This window comes from Hylobates moloch, unplaced genomic scaffold (assembly GCF_009828535.3).
Source record: "Hylobates moloch isolate HMO894 unplaced genomic scaffold, HMol_V3 SCAFFOLD_12, whole genome shotgun sequence".
NCBI lineage: Eukaryota > Metazoa > Chordata > Mammalia > Primates > Hylobatidae > Hylobates > Hylobates moloch.
This window is the reverse complement of record NW_026652287.1, coordinates 8803938-8822373: the sequence shown is the minus strand read 5'-3', so window position 1 is coordinate 8822373 and position 18436 is coordinate 8803938. Positions and strand designations below refer to the sequence as shown.

The following is an 18436-nucleotide window of genomic DNA, read 5'->3' as shown; positions in this document are numbered from 1 at the left end:
GGAGCAGTGGCTCATGTCTGTAATCCCAGCACTTTGGGAGGCTGAGGTGGGCAGATCGCTTGAGCTCAGGAGTTCGAAACCAGCCTGGCCAACATGGTAAAACCCTGTCTCTCCAAAAAAATACAAAAATTAGCCGGGTATGGTGGTGTGCACCTGTAGTTCCAGCTACTCAGGAGGCTGAGGTGGAAGGATTGCTTGAGCCTGGGAGATGGAGGTTGCAGTGAGCCAAGATTGCGCCACTACACTCCAGCCTGGGCAACATAGCGAGACCCTGCCTCAAAAAAAACCTCAGCATTTAAAAAATTGTGATAAAATAGACATGACATGATATTATCGTTTTAACCACTACTAAGCATACAGTTCAGTGGCACTAAATACACTATTTCCATTATAAATACACTATATAGTATAAATACACTATATCCATTACACTATTTCCAAAACAGTTTCATCTTCCCAAACTGGAATTCTGTGTCCATTAAACAATAACTCCCCCTTCTTCCTTACCCTAAGTCCCTGGTAACTTCTGTTCTCCTTTCTGTCTCTGTAAATCTGACTACTCTAGGGACTTCATATAAGGGTGGTCATGCAGGACTGATCCTGTGTGCAGTCTCTTTCACTCAGCACCAGGTTTTCAAGGTTCACCTGTGTTGTAGCGTGGAGCTTGTTGGTGTTTCATTCCTTTCTGTGGCAGAATCATATTCCATAGCATGGATAGACTACATTTTGTTTCTCTATTTATCAGTTGGTGGGCATTTGAGTTGTTTCTGCATTTTGGCTATTATGAAGAATGCTGCTACGAACATTCTTGTACAAGGATTTGTGTGGATGTGCGTTTTTAATTATTCATGTATTATGCATAGGAGTGGAATAGCTGGGTCATATGGTAACTGTTTAACCTTTTGAGGAATTTCTAGACTGTTTTCCAAAGTGGTTGTCCCATTTTACATTCTCAAGAGCAATACACGAAGGTTCTGGTTTTTCCATATCTTCACCGCCACTTGTTATTGTCTATCTGATAATAGCCATTGTGGTTTAATTTGCTTTCTTTAACAACTAGTGAGACTGAACAACTTTTTATGTACTTAACGTGCTTATTGTCAATTTCATATTGTTGGTGAAATGTCTGTTTTAATCTTTTGCCCATTATTTATTTGAGTTATTATTATAAGAGATTAAAAAAGTCTGCTCACCTGGGCAACATAGTGCAACCCCATCTCTACAAAAATAAAAATAAAAAATTAGCCGGTGTAGTGGTGCCTGCCTGTATTCTCAGCCTACTTGGGAGGCCGAGGTGGGAGGATCACTTGAGTCCAGAGGGGAGTTGAGGCTGCAGTAAGCCATGATTGTGCCATTGCACTCCAGCCTGGGCACCAGACTTGGTCTCAAGAAAAAAAATAAAGAGTGAAACTTCTTGCATGCTTACTGTTTTATGAAACTATTTGGACCCCAAAGCTAAGGGCTCTTGTGTGGCTCTCTCCTCTCTTGGTCAGAACATAACGCACGGGTCTGGCTTCCACGTGGTCCTGGACACCATCCCCGCCATGATGAGTGCCCTGCGGATGGTGTGGATCATCTCCCGACACTACAACAAAGACGAGAGGATGATTCCGCTCATGGAGCGCATCGCCTGGGAAATCGCCGAGAGAGTCTGCCGAGTGGTCAACCTGCGGACTTTGTTCAAGTAAGAAGCCATAGCGTTCATTTTTTTGTTTTGTTTTGTTTTGTTTCACTTTTTACTTTTTATCTTTTTTTTTTTTTTTTTGAGACGGAGTCTTTCTCTGTCCCCCAGGCTGGAGTGCGGCGGCGCGATCTCGGCTCACCGCAACCTCCACCTCCTGGATTCACGCCATTCTCCTGCCTCAGCCTCCCAAGTAGCTGGGACCACAGGCGCCCACCAACACGCCCGGCTAATTTTTTTGTATTTTTTAGTAGAGACGGGGTTTCACCGTGTTAGCCAGGATGGTCTCGATCTTCTGACCTCGTGATCCACCCGCCTCGGCCTCCCAAAGTGCTGGGATTACAGGCTTGAGCCACCGCGCCCGGCCCACTTTTTACTTTTTAGATCTTAAACAGCTCTATTGAGCTATAATTCGCAGATAATTCTCTCACTTAAAATGTACAATTCACTGGCTCTTATGGCCGGGCACAGAGGTGCACACCTGTAATCCCAGCACTTTGGGAGGCCGAGGTGGCGGATTGCTTGAGGCTAGAAGTTCGAGACCAGCCTGGCCAACATGGTGAAACCCCATCTCTACTAAAAATACAAAAATTAGCCGGGGGTGGTGGCACATGCCTGTAATCCCAGCTTCATGGAAGTCTGAAGCATGAGAACTGCTTGAACCTGGGAGGCGGAGGTTGCAGTGAGTGGAGATCACACCATTACGTTCCAGCCTGGGTGACACAGCGAGACTCTGTCTCAAAAAAAAAAAAAAAAAAGTACAATTCTTTTTTTTTTTTTTTTTTTTAGTATATTCACAGAATTGTGCAGCCATAACCACTATCAATGTTAGAACATGTTCTTCATCCCTCAAAAGAAAACATGTGCCTTTTAGCAGTCACTCCCCACCTCTCCCCAGTTGCCCAAGTCCTGGGAACCATACAGCGCGGGGTCTTTTGCATATGAATGGAATCAGACACTGTGACTTTTATGTCTGACTACTTTCACTTAGCATCATGTTTTCAAGGTTCGTCCACATTGTAGCATGGATCAGTGCTTCATTCCTTTTTATGGCTAAATCATATTCCATTGTATGGAGATATATTTTGTTTCACGTACGTGTGTGTATACACACACACACACACACACACACACATATATATCTATATGAAATTTTGTTTCAACTGCAACGTTCTTCCCCAGTTGTACCTGGAGAGACTGAGGCTGAGGTGGAACCACCTTTGAGGATGTAGGGAGATGATGGAGGATGCTAAGGGAGACAGATAACTTTTTTCACTTTCTTAAAAAATATCTATATAGATGAGGCTGGGTGCAGTGGCTCGCGCCTGTAATTCCAGCACTTTGGGAGGCCAAGGCGGGCAGATCACTTGAGGTCAGGAGTTCAAGACCAGCCTGGCCAACATGGTGAAATCCTGTCTATATGTATCCGTATCTATTTATATAGATCTCTCTCTCTCTCTCTCTGTATCTACCTGTATAGCTAGATCTCCATTTCTATCTATCTGCATAGGTGAAATAGGTACCCAAATGGAGGCATTGTCCTGCGCCGTGTTGCAGCTGCCGCTGTTGACCTCTGGCCTGGGGCCAAGGCCACCTGCCCCTTCTGGTGTAGGGAGCGAGGTCACCAGGTAGCCCCAGCACTGCACGCAGGCTGGCGGCTGCAACCGGAACCTTGGGACCTGAGGTCAGGAGTTCAAGACCAGCCTGGCCAACATGGTGAAATCCTGTCTCAACTGAAAGTACACAAAATTAGCCGGGTGTGGTGGTGGGCGCCTGTAATCCCAGCCACTCAGGAGGCTGAGGCAGGAGAATCGCTTGAACCCAGGAAGTGGAGGTTGCAGCTTGGGACTCTCGCCCTTGCACATGGGGCAGGGCAGCGGCTCGCCCGCTCCGCCTTTTCCGATGAGGCCCGTGAAACCAGGGGGGCGCCCGGGTCAGAGTTTCATGGGACACTGGCTCCCCAGCAGGGGACTGCGGCTCGGACCTGGAGCTCCGCCCTCCTCCCATCACGGCATCTCTTGGCTTCACAGAGAAAATCGAGCGAGTGCCCAAAACAAAACCTTGGAAGCCAGGAACACCCTCAGGCTGTGGAAAAAGGCCTATTTTGACACCCGGGCCAAGATAGAGGCTTCGGGGAGGGAAGCTCGGTGGGAGTTTGACCGGAAGCGGCTGTTCCAGAGGACGGATTACATGGCCACCATCTGCCAGGACCTCTCCGACATTCTGCAGGTAGGGGCTGGGCGAAGGCCGGCGGAATTTGCCCCAAAGAAGGCAGTTGGCTTTTGACAGTGGCCCCCTCCGTGTCAGGTAGGAGCTGGGCGTCAGAAAGGGCCTGGCAGGGAGAAGCCCTTCAAAGGAAGAACATACGGAATATACTAGAATGGACCAGAATGGACCAGAGTACACCAGAGCTTTGCGACTTTTTGTTGCTTTCCCTGACATTCCTCCCTCTCCCTGCTTTTCGGCTTTCCTTTGATCTCTTTGGCCACTCCTTCTCCATGTCTTTTGCAAAGCTCCCCTCTCTGTCTTCCCCTTAAATATTGGAATCCCTCAAGAGGCCAGTGTGAGACCTCTCTTCACTCTCTCCCTAAGCCAGGCTCAGTCTTCCCGGAGCTCCATGGATAGACAAAGTGCCTAGTGGCCGATTGAATTAGCCACAGCCCTTGTCTCCTAAAGGTTCACCCACTCCTTCATTCTAAATACATTTATGGAGAACTCACTGTGTGCTGGGTACTCAGATATCTTGCTGCTAGAGGAACCACAGTGAGTACAAAGCAGGTCCGGCTGCAGTGTGGCAGTGCCCAGCACGAGAGGGAGGTGATGCCCTGTGCTCAAAGGCAGGAAAAAAAAAATGTTGTAAAAAGAATTCAAATAGGCCAGGCATGATGGCTCACACCTGTAATCCCAGCACTTTGTGAGGCTGGGGTGGGAGGATCCCTTGAACCCAGGAATTTGAGACCAGCCTGGGCAACATAGCAAGACCCTGTCTATAAAAAATACAAAAATTAGCCAGGTGTGGTGGTGCACACGTGTAGTCCCAGCTACTCAGGAGGCTGAGGTGGGACGTTGGCTTGAGCCTGGGAGGTCGAGGCTGCAGTGAGCTGTGGTCATGCCAGTGTACCCCAGCCTGGGCAACAGAGTGAGACCTTGCTTCAAAAAAAAAGAAAAGAATAAAAAATATAAAGATTTTTCAGCCGGGTGGGGTGGCTCACGCCTGTAATCCCAGCACTTTGGGAGGCCAAGGTGGGTGGATCACGAGGTCAGGAGTTCAAGACTAGCCTGACCAACATGGTGAAAGCCCGTCTCTATGAAAAATACAACAATTAGCTGGGCGTGGTGGCCTGTAATCCCAGCCACTTGGGAGGCTGAGGCAGGAGAATTGCTTGAACCTGGGAGGTGGAGGTAGCAGTGAGCCGAGATTGCACCTATGTCTATATCTATATCTATATCACCATCTAGAGATCTATCTAGATAGATAGAGCTATCTGGATATCCAGGTAGATCTATCTATATGTATCTAGATAGATATCTATATTTATCTATATCTATACATAGGTGTCTATGTCTATCTCTATCCATCTATACAGATAGGTATCTATGTATAGATACATTAGAACATCTGTCTCAGAACAAAAACAAAAAAAATTTAACTTCTATGTGGAATCACCGTAGCTAGTGCGTGCATGGGTATTTCATTGCTACCAGAACAGTGGAAACGCTGCATAGAACTACCTCAGTGGTTATCATCTCACCTCTTTGTGTGTGTGTGTGGTGAGACAGAGTCTCGCTCTGTCACCCAGGCTGGAGTGCAGTGACGTGATCTCGGTTCACTGCAACCTCTGCCCTCCGGGTTGAAGTGATTCTCCTGCTTCAGCCTCCTGAGTAGCTGGGATTACAGGCATGCACCACCATACCTGGCTAATTTTTGTATTTTTTAGCAGAGACAGGGTTTCGCCATGTTTGCCAGGCTTGTCTTGAACTCCTGGCCTCAAGTGATCTGCCTGTCACAGCCTCCCTGAAGCACTTTCAACTGGAAGTGCAAAGGCCCTGAGGCAGAAAGGGACATGGCCTTGGAGGACGGTGGGGGTGGCTGCAATGTGGGGAGGAGCAGGCAGGTGCAGACCTGGATCTTATCCTATGTGCCTTGGGCATCGTACCGAAGGGCTTAGTCCGGGAGGAGGTTACTGTGTGACATGATTCTTGCCCCCAGGTCAATCTCGATATGCTATCCATTTGTAGTTCTAATATTCACAGGAAAACCGAAATGTAATCTCCTCATTGTTCCATTTGATTGGACAGGTTTTGGAGGAATTTTATAACATATTTGGTCCAGAACTAAAGGCAGTGACAGGGGACCCCAAGCGCATCGATGATGTCCTATGCAGGGTGGACGGCCTAGTCACCCCCATGGAAAACCTAACCTTTGACCCCTTCAGCATCAAGTCCTCCCAGTTCTGGAAATATGTGATGGATGAATTCAAGATTGAAGTTCTGGCAAGTGACACATCCATTGAGTCCATCTTGGGAGTGGACACCATGTTTTCTCTGTGTTAAATTTGTTGGGTTATGTAGTGATGCTTAGAGTCTTTTTTTTTTTTTAAATCACAAGTAATACCTGCTTATTAATTGTAAAAAACAAAAACGATGCAGAAGTGCATAAGGTAAAAATGAACATTCCTCAATCTTCTTTGTCCCCACACCCATTCTCCAGGTGGGATAAGTTTAAGTTGAGCTAGACACAGTAGCATTTCTACAAAGTTTGTTTTGTCCAATATAAGTTCACCTATCTAGGAGTGAAGTTAAAAGTAAACCAGATATGGCAAGAGAATCACAAAGCACCCCGTGAGTTTTTGAGAATTGTGTTTTGTCAGAAGGCAGGGGCATGGAGAGCCGATTGGAAACAACCTTTGGGATTGGGGAAACTTTGGATGGGGGAAATGGGGCGAGGAAGGAGGCTGAGACAGTGGAGGGGGTTTCAGGTAGGAGGAACAGTGTGAATGAAGGTGACAGACATGAGAAAAACAGGAATTGTCCGAGGCAGAGCAAACAGAGGGGTTTGGCCTAACACATATGGGTAGTAGAGGGAAATCAAGCCAGAAAGGTGGGTTGGGTGAATAATTGGTGATGAACAAAGAGGACTGGAGTGAGGAAGGAGACTTACTTCAGTAGGCAAGAGGGCGCCATTGAAGGTGATTGACCAAGGAATGATATAGCCAGAATTATAGGTCAGGTGTAGCGGCTCATGCCTGTCATGCCAGCACTTTGGGAGGCCGAGGAGAGAGGACTCCTTGAACCCAGGAGTTTGAGACCAGCCTGGGCAACCTAGTGAGACACCCGTCTCTACAAAAAACTTAAAACAAATTAGCCAGGCATGGTGGCTCCTTCCTGTAGTCCCAGCTACTCAGGAGCTGAGGTGGGAAGATCCCTTCAACCTGGGAGGTCGAGGTGGCAGTGAGCTGGCCGAGATCACACCACTGTACTGCAGCCTGGGGGACAGAGTAAGACTCTGTCTCAAAAAAAAAAAAAAAAAAAAGTGAAAAAAACAAAATCAAGGTTTATACTTCAGGAAGATTTTTCTGTCTACTGTATAGGCTGCTTTGGACTGGGGAACAACAGAGAGTGGGGAGATGATACGGGAGGTGATAGCCTGAGCTGCCGGGAGGCAGAGTCCATGAGAGAGAGGCTGCTGCTGAGAATCAGATTTCACTTCCCTCAGCATGAAGAGTGACCCATCGCGCTCACCTTTCCAGTCTCATGCAGGAAGCATAATTAGGAGCATCCCCATTTATGTCTTACGTGATTGTTTTATAACCTCACAGCATCTTTGTATATGGACAACCCTAGACAGTTCTACTTGGTTATATAGACATTGCCATGTTAACTATATCTAATTTATTATCAGCTGCTATTTTAAGCATTATTTGCTTTTTTAGTTGAACCTTTTTTTGGTTTTCTTTTATTGTTTTTTATTTTTTAGAGGCAGGGTCTGGCTCTGTTGTTCAGGCTAGAGTGCAGTGATGTGATCCTGGCTCACTGCAGCCTCAACCTTCTGGGCTCAAGTGATCCTTCCACCTCAGCCTACCAAGTAGTTGGGACCACAAGCGTGTGTCTGGCTAATTTTTAAAATTTTAAAATAGAGACGAGGTCTCACTATGTTGCCCAGGTTGGTCTTGAACTCCTGGCCTCAAGTGATCCTCCTACCTCAGCTTCCCAAATAAATTGAACTTTTCTTCAAAGTCACTTAATCAAGTGATACTAAAGAATTCATAATAAGAAAAAGCAGCTCCATGCTTAACTCCTTCCTCATTCTTGCTGTCATTTTCCACAATTTTAGATTTTTTTTGTAATTTTTGCATTTTTAGTAGAGACAGGGTTTCACCCTGTTAGCCAGGATGGTCTCGATCTCCTGACCTCGTGATCCACTCGCCTCGGCCTCCCAAAGTGCTGGGATTACAGGCATGAGCCACTGCGCCCTGCCCTGCCTTAGTTACTTTCTTACTAAAAATTCCTGAGCTATCTCCTCTGTTATTGTGTCCTCTCCCATATTTTTTGTTTATATGAGTTAATACTTTAAAAAATTCCTTTACCTTTGAACTGGTTGGGGAGCAAGATCAGGAAATCAACATATCCAATCTGGCACTTTAAATTGGATACCAGCTTCCATTAATGTGCCATAGAAATCCATCCCAAGCCACTGATTTTTTTTTTTCTCGTTTCTTGCTGCTTTATTTTGGCAGGATAATTACAGGGGTATGAGGGTTGTTTTCTTGTTTTTTTTTTGCAGGTTATTGAGAAAGAAGCAAAACATTTTATTGATGAATCTTTTAAGAAGCTTCGATCTGCTGAAGCAGCATTTGACATGCTTTTAAAATTTAAGCACATTCGTTCACGGGAGGCTATTAATCGACAAATGATGATGAAATTTAATGATATTCTTGCACAGTACTGTAAAGAGGTAATTGAAAAGTCGATAGCTGCCATAGCATTAAAAATACACTTGGCAAAATGTGAACAATTGAATCCCACTATTGTCTGTCTTCCCCATCTGAATTAAGAGAAACTAGAATTTTCCTAAATTAGCATGTTACATAATACACGTAACCCAAACAAAATGGATTTGTTTATTTAGTGGAGAAATTCAATAAGAATTAAGTATATTATGATTTATTCACATTGTGGTGGGCCCTGTGTGGGTTAGTAATAATCATGGTAATAATAGTAATCATAGTTAACCATGTCCAAGGATCATATATGTATTTATAATTAACTCAGAACAGTTTATCTGGTACTCACATGTCTCAAGTATGGTGTTAGGCATAGAGATAGATGAACAAAATGCAGATTCTGCCTTTAAAGAAGTCAGTATCTAGTTGGGGAAATAGACCAAAAAATGCTTATAATCTGCTGGGCACAGTGACTCATGCCTGTAATCCTAGCACTTTGGGAGGCCGAGGCCAGCGGATTGCTTGAGTTCAGGAGTTCGAGACCAGCCTGGGCAACACAGCAAAACTCCATCTCTACAAAAAAATACAAAAATTATCCTGGTGTGGTGGCGCACACCTATAGTCTCAGCTACTTGGGAGGCAGAGGTGGGAGGATCACCTGGGCCAAGGGAGGTCGAGGCTGCAGTGAGCCATGATCAGGCCACTGTACTCCAGACTGGGCAACAGAGTGAAACCCTGTCTAAAAAAAAAAAATGCTGGCCAGGCGCAGTGGCTCATGCCTGTAATCTGAGCACTTGAGGAGGCCGAGGCAGGTGGATCACCTGAGGTCAGGAGTTCGAGACCAGCCTTGCCAACATGGTGAAACCCCCTCTCTACTAAAAATACAAAAATTAGCCAGGCGTGGTGGTGGTGCCTGTAATCCCAGCTACTCAGGAGGCTGAGGCAGGAGAGTCGCTTGAACCCGAAAAGTGGAGGTTGCAGTGAGCTGAGATTGCGCCACTGCACTCCAGCCTGGGTGACAAGAGCGAAACTTCATCTCAAAAAAAAAAAAAAAATGAAAAAAGGAAGAAATGCTTATAATCTTATTTAGAAGACAAAATGAGAATATGTGGAATGATTAGAAGAGCATAAGGTAGTATAAAAAAGGCCTAAGGTGGTCTCCTGATGTCTTAGTTTCCCAATGCTGCCGGAACTAATGACCACAGATGTAGTGACTTAGAACAACACAGATTTATTCTCTTATGGTACTGGAGGTCAGACGTTTGCCACGGGTGTCCCTGGGTTTAAATCAAGGTGTCAGCAGGGCTGTATTCCCTTCAGGAGTCTCTAGGGATGATTCAGTGCTTTGCTTTCCCCAAATTCTAGAAGTTCCTGGCTCCCTTTTATCTTCAAAGCCAGCAGTGGCCACTTTCACTTCAAATCACTCTGACCTCCTTTTCTGCCTCCTCCTTCCTGTTTTAGGACCCTTGTGATTACATAGGACCTCCCCAGAAAATTCAGGATAATTTATCTATTTTAAGATCAGCTGACTGACAATGTTAATTCCATCTGCAACCATAATACCGCTTTGTCATGTAACATTACATGTTTTCAGCTTCTGGGGATTAGGACGTGGACATCTTTGGGAGGCCATCATTGTGCCTGCCACACCTAATTACCCCCTCGAGAGCTCAGACATGCTTCTTTTAAAAACACAGGTCTGGTGACTGTAGTCAATAATAACTTAATTGTACATCTAAAAGTAACTAAAAGAGTATAATTGGGTTGTTTTTATAACACAAAGGATAAGTGCTTGAGGGGATGGACACCCCATTCTCCATGATGTGGTTATTATGCATAACATGTTTATATCAAAACATGCCCTATAGCCCATGAATATATATACTTTACCCGCAAAGACTAAAAATTAAAATTAAAAAAAAGCAAAGGTCTGCCACTGTGGTCATGTCTAGAACAGATTTCTGGATTTCTAATAATTGGATCAAACCAATATACACCGTGTGCATGCTCTGTAATTGTAAGGCAATTTGGAGCATTGCATATGTTAAAGAAAAGATTACTACTCGGTGGCTCACGCCTGTACTCCCAGCACTTTGGGACCCTGAGGTGGGCAGATCACCTGAGGTCAGGAGTTTGGTACCTGCCTGGACAACATGGGGAAACACCATCTCTACTAAAAATACAAAAATTAGCCAGGCGTGGTGGTGGGTGCCTGTAATCCCAGCTACTTGGGAGGCTGAGGCAGGAGAATCACTTGAGCCTGGGAGGCAGAGGTTGCAGTGAGCCGAGATCACACCACTGCACTCCAGCCTGGGCAACAGAGCGAGACTCTGACTCAACGACAACAAAAAAGATTACTACAGAGCATAAGAAAAGTAGTAAATAATAAGTAAACGGTGAAAACACTATTCTGCATCTTAGAATATTTTTTGACATTCCACTTTTGGTTTCCTTAAAGATTCAAATCTCATCTTTCTTGGCTAACCTGGTGATGTTTATCACTTACAGAAGCTGTTTGATTGCTTTTCAGATTGACATCATTAATAAAATCTTTGTCCAGAACCTTGAAAATCCGCCACTATATAAGAATCACCCTCCGGTAGCAGGTGCAATATACTGGGAACGATCTCTGTTCTTTCGGATTAAGCACACCATCCTCCGATTTCAAGAGGTACAGGAGATACTGGACAGTGATCGAGGACAGGAGGTATGTTGCTCTTGCTAGAATTGGTGCCTTTTGTATTTGATTTCTTTTTTTTTTTTGAGATGGAGTCTCGCTCTGTCGCCCAGGCTGGAGTGCAGTGGCTCAATCTCGGCTCACTGCAACCTCCACCTCCCAGATTCAAGCGATTCTCTTGCCTCAGCCTCCCGAGTAGCTGGGACTACAGGCATGTGCCACCACGTCCGGCTATTTTTTTTGTATTTTTAGTAGAGATGGGGTTTTACCGTGTTAGCCAGGATGGTCTGGATCTCCTGACCTCGTGATCTGCTCACCTTGGCCTCCCGAAGTGCTGGGATTACAGGCGTAAGCCACAGCACCCGGCCCTGTATTTGATGTTTTAATCCTAGACTGGCCGCCCTCCCCGATCCCATCCAGGAGAAGCATTAGATCAGGCTGCTGCTGCCATGCAGCACGCTATGTAGAGTGGCCCATTTGAGAAGCAGCTCAATTTCAGACTCATGCCTGTAAGTTAGAGGGTCTTTCTGTTGTCCTTGCATTCATGCTTATAGTAAACTACCTTTTGTGTTCCTTCTTTTTCTTTTCTTTTTTTTTTTAAGACAAAGTCTTGCTGTGTTGCCCAGGCTAGACTGCAGTGACACGATTGCAGCTCACTGCAGCCTTGACCTTCTGGGTTTAAGTGATCCTCCTGCCTCAGCCTCCTGAGTAGCTGGGCCTACAGGTGTGGGCCACCCATGCCTGGCCCATTTTTGTATTTTTTGTAGAGATGAGGTTGCACCATGTTGCCTGCCCAGGCTGGTCTTAAACTCCTGAGCTCAAGCAATCTACCCACCTCAGCCTCCCAAAGTGTTGGGCTTACAGGCGTGAGCCACCGTGCCTGGCCTGTGTTCTTTCTCTTTGGCATCTTAATACACAGGACATCTTCCGGATTGTGGTCGTGTGGGCTTCTTCCTGTACTGAATTTTCAGCTTCTTTGGAGGATGCCTACCATCTTTTCGATATGATCTCACCCCCGACCCATGGATTTTTATATGTTATATAGCAGAGGCTGGTAAGCCATTTCTTTGAAGATCCAGATGGTAAGTATTCTAGGGGTTTGGACAATTTCTCTGCAATGACTCAACCTGTCGTTATTGCAATAAAGTATCCCCCAGATAATACGTTTTGAACAGGCATGGCTGTGTCCAATAAAACTTTATTTATGGATGCTGAATTTGGATTTCATATCTTTTTCTTGAGTTACAAAGCATTATTGTTCCTTTGATTTCCTCTTAATCATCTAAATTATTTCCTTCTCTTCGTGTAAAAGCTGTTCTTAGTTCATGAGCATAGACCAAGGCAGTTCATGGACTGTAGTTTGCAGAAGGCTGCCAGTCAACCTAGATTTCAAGTTATATCAACTATATTAGTCCATTTTGCTATAAAGAAACTGGGTAATTTATAAGAAAAGAGGTTTAATTGCCTCACAGTTCTGCAGGCTGTACAGGAAGTGTAGCCTTCCTGGGAGGTGCCAGGAAACTCCCAATCATGGTGGAAGGCAAAGTGGGGGCGGGTACCTCACACAGTGGGAGCAGCAGCAAGAGAGAGTAAAGGGGCAGGTGCTGCCCACTTTCACCTGAGCAGATCTCCCGAGAACTCACTCAGTATCACCAGGACAGTCCCAGGAGGGGTGGTGCAAACCATTCACGAGAATTCCACCTTCATGATCCAATTGCTTCCCAGCAGGCCCCACCTCCAGCACTGGGGATTACAATGCAGTATGAGTTTTGGGAGGACACAGATCCGTGCTGTATCACCAATGCAGACCAACTCTCCAAGCTTTGGGAAAATCTATCGACTTCCTTTTTCAAAATGTGTTTATATATAATAATATTTTATATTATTTAATATCATATAACTATATATATTATTTATTATTAACATTTTTTATTTATATTTATAATTTATGTAACAAAATTATGTAGAAAGATATGAAAACATGTTTATATATAATTATATAAAAATGACCAGGTGCAGTGGCTCACACCTGTAATCCCAGCAGTTTGAAAGGCCGGGGTGGGCAGATCACCTGAGGTCAGGAGTTGGAGACCAGCCTGGCCAACATGGTGAAACCCTGTCTCTACTAAAATACAAAAATTAGCTGGATGTGGTGGCATGTGCCTGTAATCCTAGTTACTCGGGAGGCTGAGGCAGGAGAATTACTTGAGCCCGGGAGGCGAAGGATGTAGTGAGCTGAGATCGTGCTACTGCACTCCAGCCTGGGCGACAGAGTGAGACTCCGTCTCCAGAAAAAAAGTATATAAAAATTAATGTTTATAATAATTTATATATTATGTTTATAATTTGTATAAATTATCTGTGTAGAGCGAGATGAAAAATGTTATTTTCAAGGACAAAATGACGGTTTCTTGAATTATTTGATAGGTCAAACAAAAATATTTGGAAGTGGGTAAGACAATGAAGGAGTATGAAGACAGAAAGTATGAGCAGTGGATGGAGGTGACGGAGCAGGTGCTGCCAGCCCTCATGAAGAAGAGCCTTTTGACCAAGGTGCGCTGCCCACGCCCTCATTCCCGATTGCTGCGTGAGACGATGGCGTCTGCCACATTTTCTCAAGGCTTGATTTGTTGACATTCATGAAGTTGGGTCAGTTTCCAGAATCAAAGACAAGGAAGGGCTAGGGGAGGAGGAGAAAGGAAAGAGTGGAAATGGCACGATGCCATGGTTAGGATGCGGGCTGGAAACGGGCAGCCCTACTGACTTCTTAGGCAGGTGGCTGAACACCGAGCCTCCATTTCCCAATTTATGAAATGCGTTTTATGAATCAGATGACGTAGACAAGCAAAGGGTTGGTTGAACCATGTATGAAACAGAGCTGACAACTGGCCATCTTTAACCTGCAGAAAAGTGCCATTCCACCTGATTCATCCTCTTCTTCAGCTCTGGGCCCGGCACTTGGCGAATGCTCGATGAATGAACACCTGCCGTTAGGGAGGAAGGATGCAGCCTGGCAGTTTTAGGTCTTTGGTTCCTGAAATCCTGACGTAGGGACCAAAGCAAGTGGAGAGGGCCAGGTGGGACCCCTAGGGAACAGGTGGGCTCAGATCCAACCAAAGGTGCAACTACTCCATGTCAGATTTTCCAGTGTTTCAAGGGAAGGCAGAAGGGATTTTTAGGTGAAATTGCTCCATTTTCAAATGCCGGCAACTGAATTGATTCTTTAAAATCTCTGTTCACCAAACAAAATGCATATTCTAGCCAGTTCCAGCCAGCACCCCTGTCTGGTGAAGGGCCCAGTGTTGATCTTTTTCATGTTCACTTTTGGTGTGGGTTGTGCTGATCCAGCTGTCTCTTGGACTGCCCTGGCCGCGCTGATGGAATGTCTCTTCCACAGTCTTCCATCGCCATGGAGGAGCCTTCGACTTTAGAAAGGGGAGCTGTTTTTGCAATCAACTTTTCACCTGCTCTCAGAGAGATTATGAATGAAACAAAGTACTTAGAGCAGCTGGGGTTCACTGTCCCTGAATTAGCAAGAAATATTGCTCTCCAGGAAGACAAATTCCTTAGGTAAAAAAATTCTTCTTTTAAATTAGCAGTAAGCTTTTTGTTCTTGGGACCCCTTTACATTCTTAAAAATTATTGAGGACCCCTCCAAAAGCTTTCATTTTTGTGGATTTTATAATTATGAATTCTTACCACATTAGAAATTGAAGCTAAGGCCTGGGCTTTGTGGTGCTACCTGTAGTCCCAGCTACTTGGGAGGCTTAGGTGGGAGGATCCTTGAACCTGGGAGATTGAGGCTGCAGTGAACCATGATTGCTCTGTCTCCAGCCTGGGAGACAGAGTGAGACCCTGTATCCAAAAAAAAAAAGAAGAAGAAAAAAAAAAAGAAAAAGAAAAAAATTGAAGTTAAGAAAAGTTTAAAATATGGGGTTGGGCGTGATGGCTCATGCCTGTAATCCCAGCACTTTGGGAGGCCGAGGCAGGTGGATCATGAGGTCAGGAGCTCAAGACCAGCCGGGCCAGCATGGTGAAACCCCATCTCTACTAAAAATACAAAAATTAGCTGGGCATGGTGGCTCATCCCTGTAGTCTCAGCTACTTGGGAGGCTGAGGCAGGAGAATTGCCTGAACCTGGCAGGCAGAGGTTGCAGTGAGCCAAGATCGCGCCACTGCTCTCTAGCCTAGGCGACAGAGCGAGACTCCATCGCAAAAAAAAAAAAAAAAAGAAAAGTTTAAAATAGGGATCAACAATAGTAAACCTATTTCATGTAATATAAATAACATCTTTAATGATAAGTAACCAATATTTTCCAAAAAAGAAAGTTAATGAGAAGAGTGATGTTTTAAATTTCTGCAAATCTCTCGATCAAGGTTGGTCTTGACTGAGACCGTGGTCTTTTGTAATCTCTTGACCGCAAAAGCTTTTGATGAGCTTAAAGGTGCTCTCCTCAGGTTTATGATGTTTCTGTCATGTGCAGGTACACAGAGGGGATACAGCGCATGTTGGATCATTATCACATGCTCATAGGAACGTTAAATGAGGCGGAGTCTGTGCTTCTCAATGATCATTCCCAGGAACTGCTCCGAGTGTTTAGGTCGGGATATAAGAGGTTGAACTGGAACTCACTAGGTAACGTCATTCATCTATTGATTGCCTTTTAGACTTGGGGATGCAAAGTAATTCTTTTAGGTTATTTTATTTGAATTACCATTTTCATATGTTTATAGACACAATTAACAATTTTTGAGGGTTAAGAAATACGCATTGTGGAATTTAGAACTGATCTCCAGGCTGTCGTTGGGATGAAGATAAGAGGGGTGACATTTTCACATTCTGCAGACCCAAAGCACATTTCTCCAAAAAGAAGGTCAACTTTACTTTTTTTTTTTTAATTAAAAATGTAATTTGGAGGTAATTATAGATTCACATGCAGTTGTTAAGAATTACGACAGAGGGAGCCTTTGTACCCTTTAGTCATTTTCCCTAAGTAGTAACTTCTTGCAAAACTAGAAGATCACAACCAAGACATTGACATTGATACAGTTGAGATAGAGAGCATTTTCACACCACAGCGAGTACTGTCAAGGCCACTTCCCTCCCATCCTTGCCCTCTCCTTAATCTCTGGCAACCATGAATCTTTATTCAATTTCTGTAATGTTGTCATTTCAGAGTGTTATGTAAATGAGATAACACATAGCCCTTTTTTGAGTTGGCTTTTCTTGCTCAGCCTAAGTCTTCAAAGATCTGCCCTTGTTGTATGTGTCAACAGTCTGTGGATTTTCGAAGAATACTCCACGGTATCAGTGTACCATGGTTTGTTCAGCCTTTCACCTCTTGAAGGACAACTAGGTTGTTTCCGGTTTTGGCTCTTATGAATAAAGCTGCTATAAACATTTGTATACAGGGTTTTGTGTGAACATGAGTCTTCACTTTTTCTGGGATAAATGCCCAGGAATGTAGTTGCTGAGTTGCACAGTAGTTGCGTGTTTAGTTTAAGGTTGTTGTTATTGTTGTTTTGAGATGGGAGTTTCCCTCTTGTTGCCCAGGCTGGAGTGCAGTGGTGCAATCTCGGCTCACTGCAACCTCCACCTCCTGGGTTCAAGCGATTCTCCTGCCTCAGCCTCCCAAGTAGCTGGGATTATAGGCATCTGCCACCACTCCTGGCTCATTTTTGTATTTTTAGTGAAGACAGGGCTTTACCATGTTGGCCAGGTTGGTCTTGAACTCCTGGCCTCAAGTGATCCATCTGCCTTGGCCTTTCAAAGTGCTGGGATTACAGGCATGAGCCACCACGTGTGGCCTTTTTTTGTTTTTGTTTTTGTTTTACTGTCATGCTGTCTCACAGGGCGGCTGTGCCATTTTACGTTTCCATCATCGATATATGAGTGACTCAGTTTCTCTGCATCCTGGCCAGTTTTGCTGTCACTTTTTTTTTTTTTAATTTTGGCCATCTGATAGCTGTGTAATGATATGGTTCTGATTTGACTTCTGTAATGGCTAATGGTGTTCAGCATCTTTTCATGCGCTAATAAGCACAAATATGTCATGTGTATGGCCTCTTCAGCAACACGTCTTTTTATGTCTTTTGCCTGTTTTCTAATTAGATTGTTTGTTTTCTTTACTGTTGAGTTTTGAGCATCCTTGGTATACTCTAGATACTCGTCCTTTATTGGATGTGTGGTTTGCAGCTGTTTTCTCCCATTCTGTCACTTGTCTTTTCTTTCTTGTAGGAGGGCCTCTAGTAGAGCAAAAACTGTAAATTTCAACTAAGTCCACTGTATCAATTTTTCCTTTAATGGGTTCTACTTTTGCTGTCAAGTTGAAGAATCATAAGTTTTTTTCTCTCCTGTGTGTTTTGTTTCTAAAAATGTTATAGCATCATGTTTCACAGTATAGTCTGTGATCCGTTTTGGGGTTTTTATTTTTATAAAGTGAGACCGATCATAAGTACTTAGCCCGAGTTTACTGTTCATGTTCTTGCTGTTCATCTAAGCTCCAGGCAAGAGGAGGCTGCGGGCAGGTGGTGTGGAGTGGAGGGTTCAGAGAGCTCCAGCAATGAGGAGACAGCTGGGCTTGATAGTCCCTTTTCCCCATGGTGCTCCAGCCAGGACTGTGCTAACATTTGAATAGAAGAGATGCATTGCTTGGTTGATTCTGGGCTCAGGACTCCTTGTCCCAGTCCCTTAGGGTTCAAAGTGGATCTTTGCTACCCCAAAGACCCAAGGGGTTGGAATGAGCAGGGTCTTTCCTGCAAAGGGATGCCAATATTAATATCACAGACGTTGAGCAGGGGGGAGGAATATGGAAAGGGAGTTGAAAGCCAAATGTCTTTCTTTCTTTCTTCAAAGGTATTGGTGACTATATAACTTGTTGCAAACAGGCCATTGGGAAATTTGAGTCTCTCGTGCACCAGGTTCATAAGAATACAGATGACATTTCTTCCAGGCTGACATTAATAGAGGCCATAAATCTCTTTAAATATCCAGCCGCTAAAAGTGAGGAAGAACTCCCAGGTAGATCTGACTTCTGGGTTCTCCAGTTATGGAATTAATGAGAAAATATATTGTATATACATACATGTGTATATATGTATCTATAAATATACATATATATTTGTATATTCCAT

General features: G+C 44.4%; 1 protein-coding gene across 1 annotated transcript in view; it reads left to right on the top strand.

Annotated features, from left to right (window-relative positions):
• The window catches only part of DNAH10 (dynein axonemal heavy chain 10), a 168361-nt gene that overhangs the window by 21431 nt on the left and 128494 nt on the right, over window positions 1–18436 (top strand). Inside the window, exons 9-17 of the mRNA XM_032168329.2 lie at window positions 1494–1684; window positions 3712–3910; window positions 5981–6175; window positions 8466–8636; window positions 11156–11332; window positions 13730–13855; window positions 14700–14872; window positions 15787–15938; window positions 18159–18323. Of these exons, the coding sequence (XP_032024220.1) occupies window positions 1494–1684; window positions 3712–3910; window positions 5981–6175; window positions 8466–8636; window positions 11156–11332; window positions 13730–13855; window positions 14700–14872; window positions 15787–15938; window positions 18159–18323 (1549 nt within the window). The remainder of the gene's footprint in view (window positions 1–1493; window positions 1685–3711; window positions 3911–5980; window positions 6176–8465; window positions 8637–11155; window positions 11333–13729; window positions 13856–14699; window positions 14873–15786; window positions 15939–18158; window positions 18324–18436) is intronic.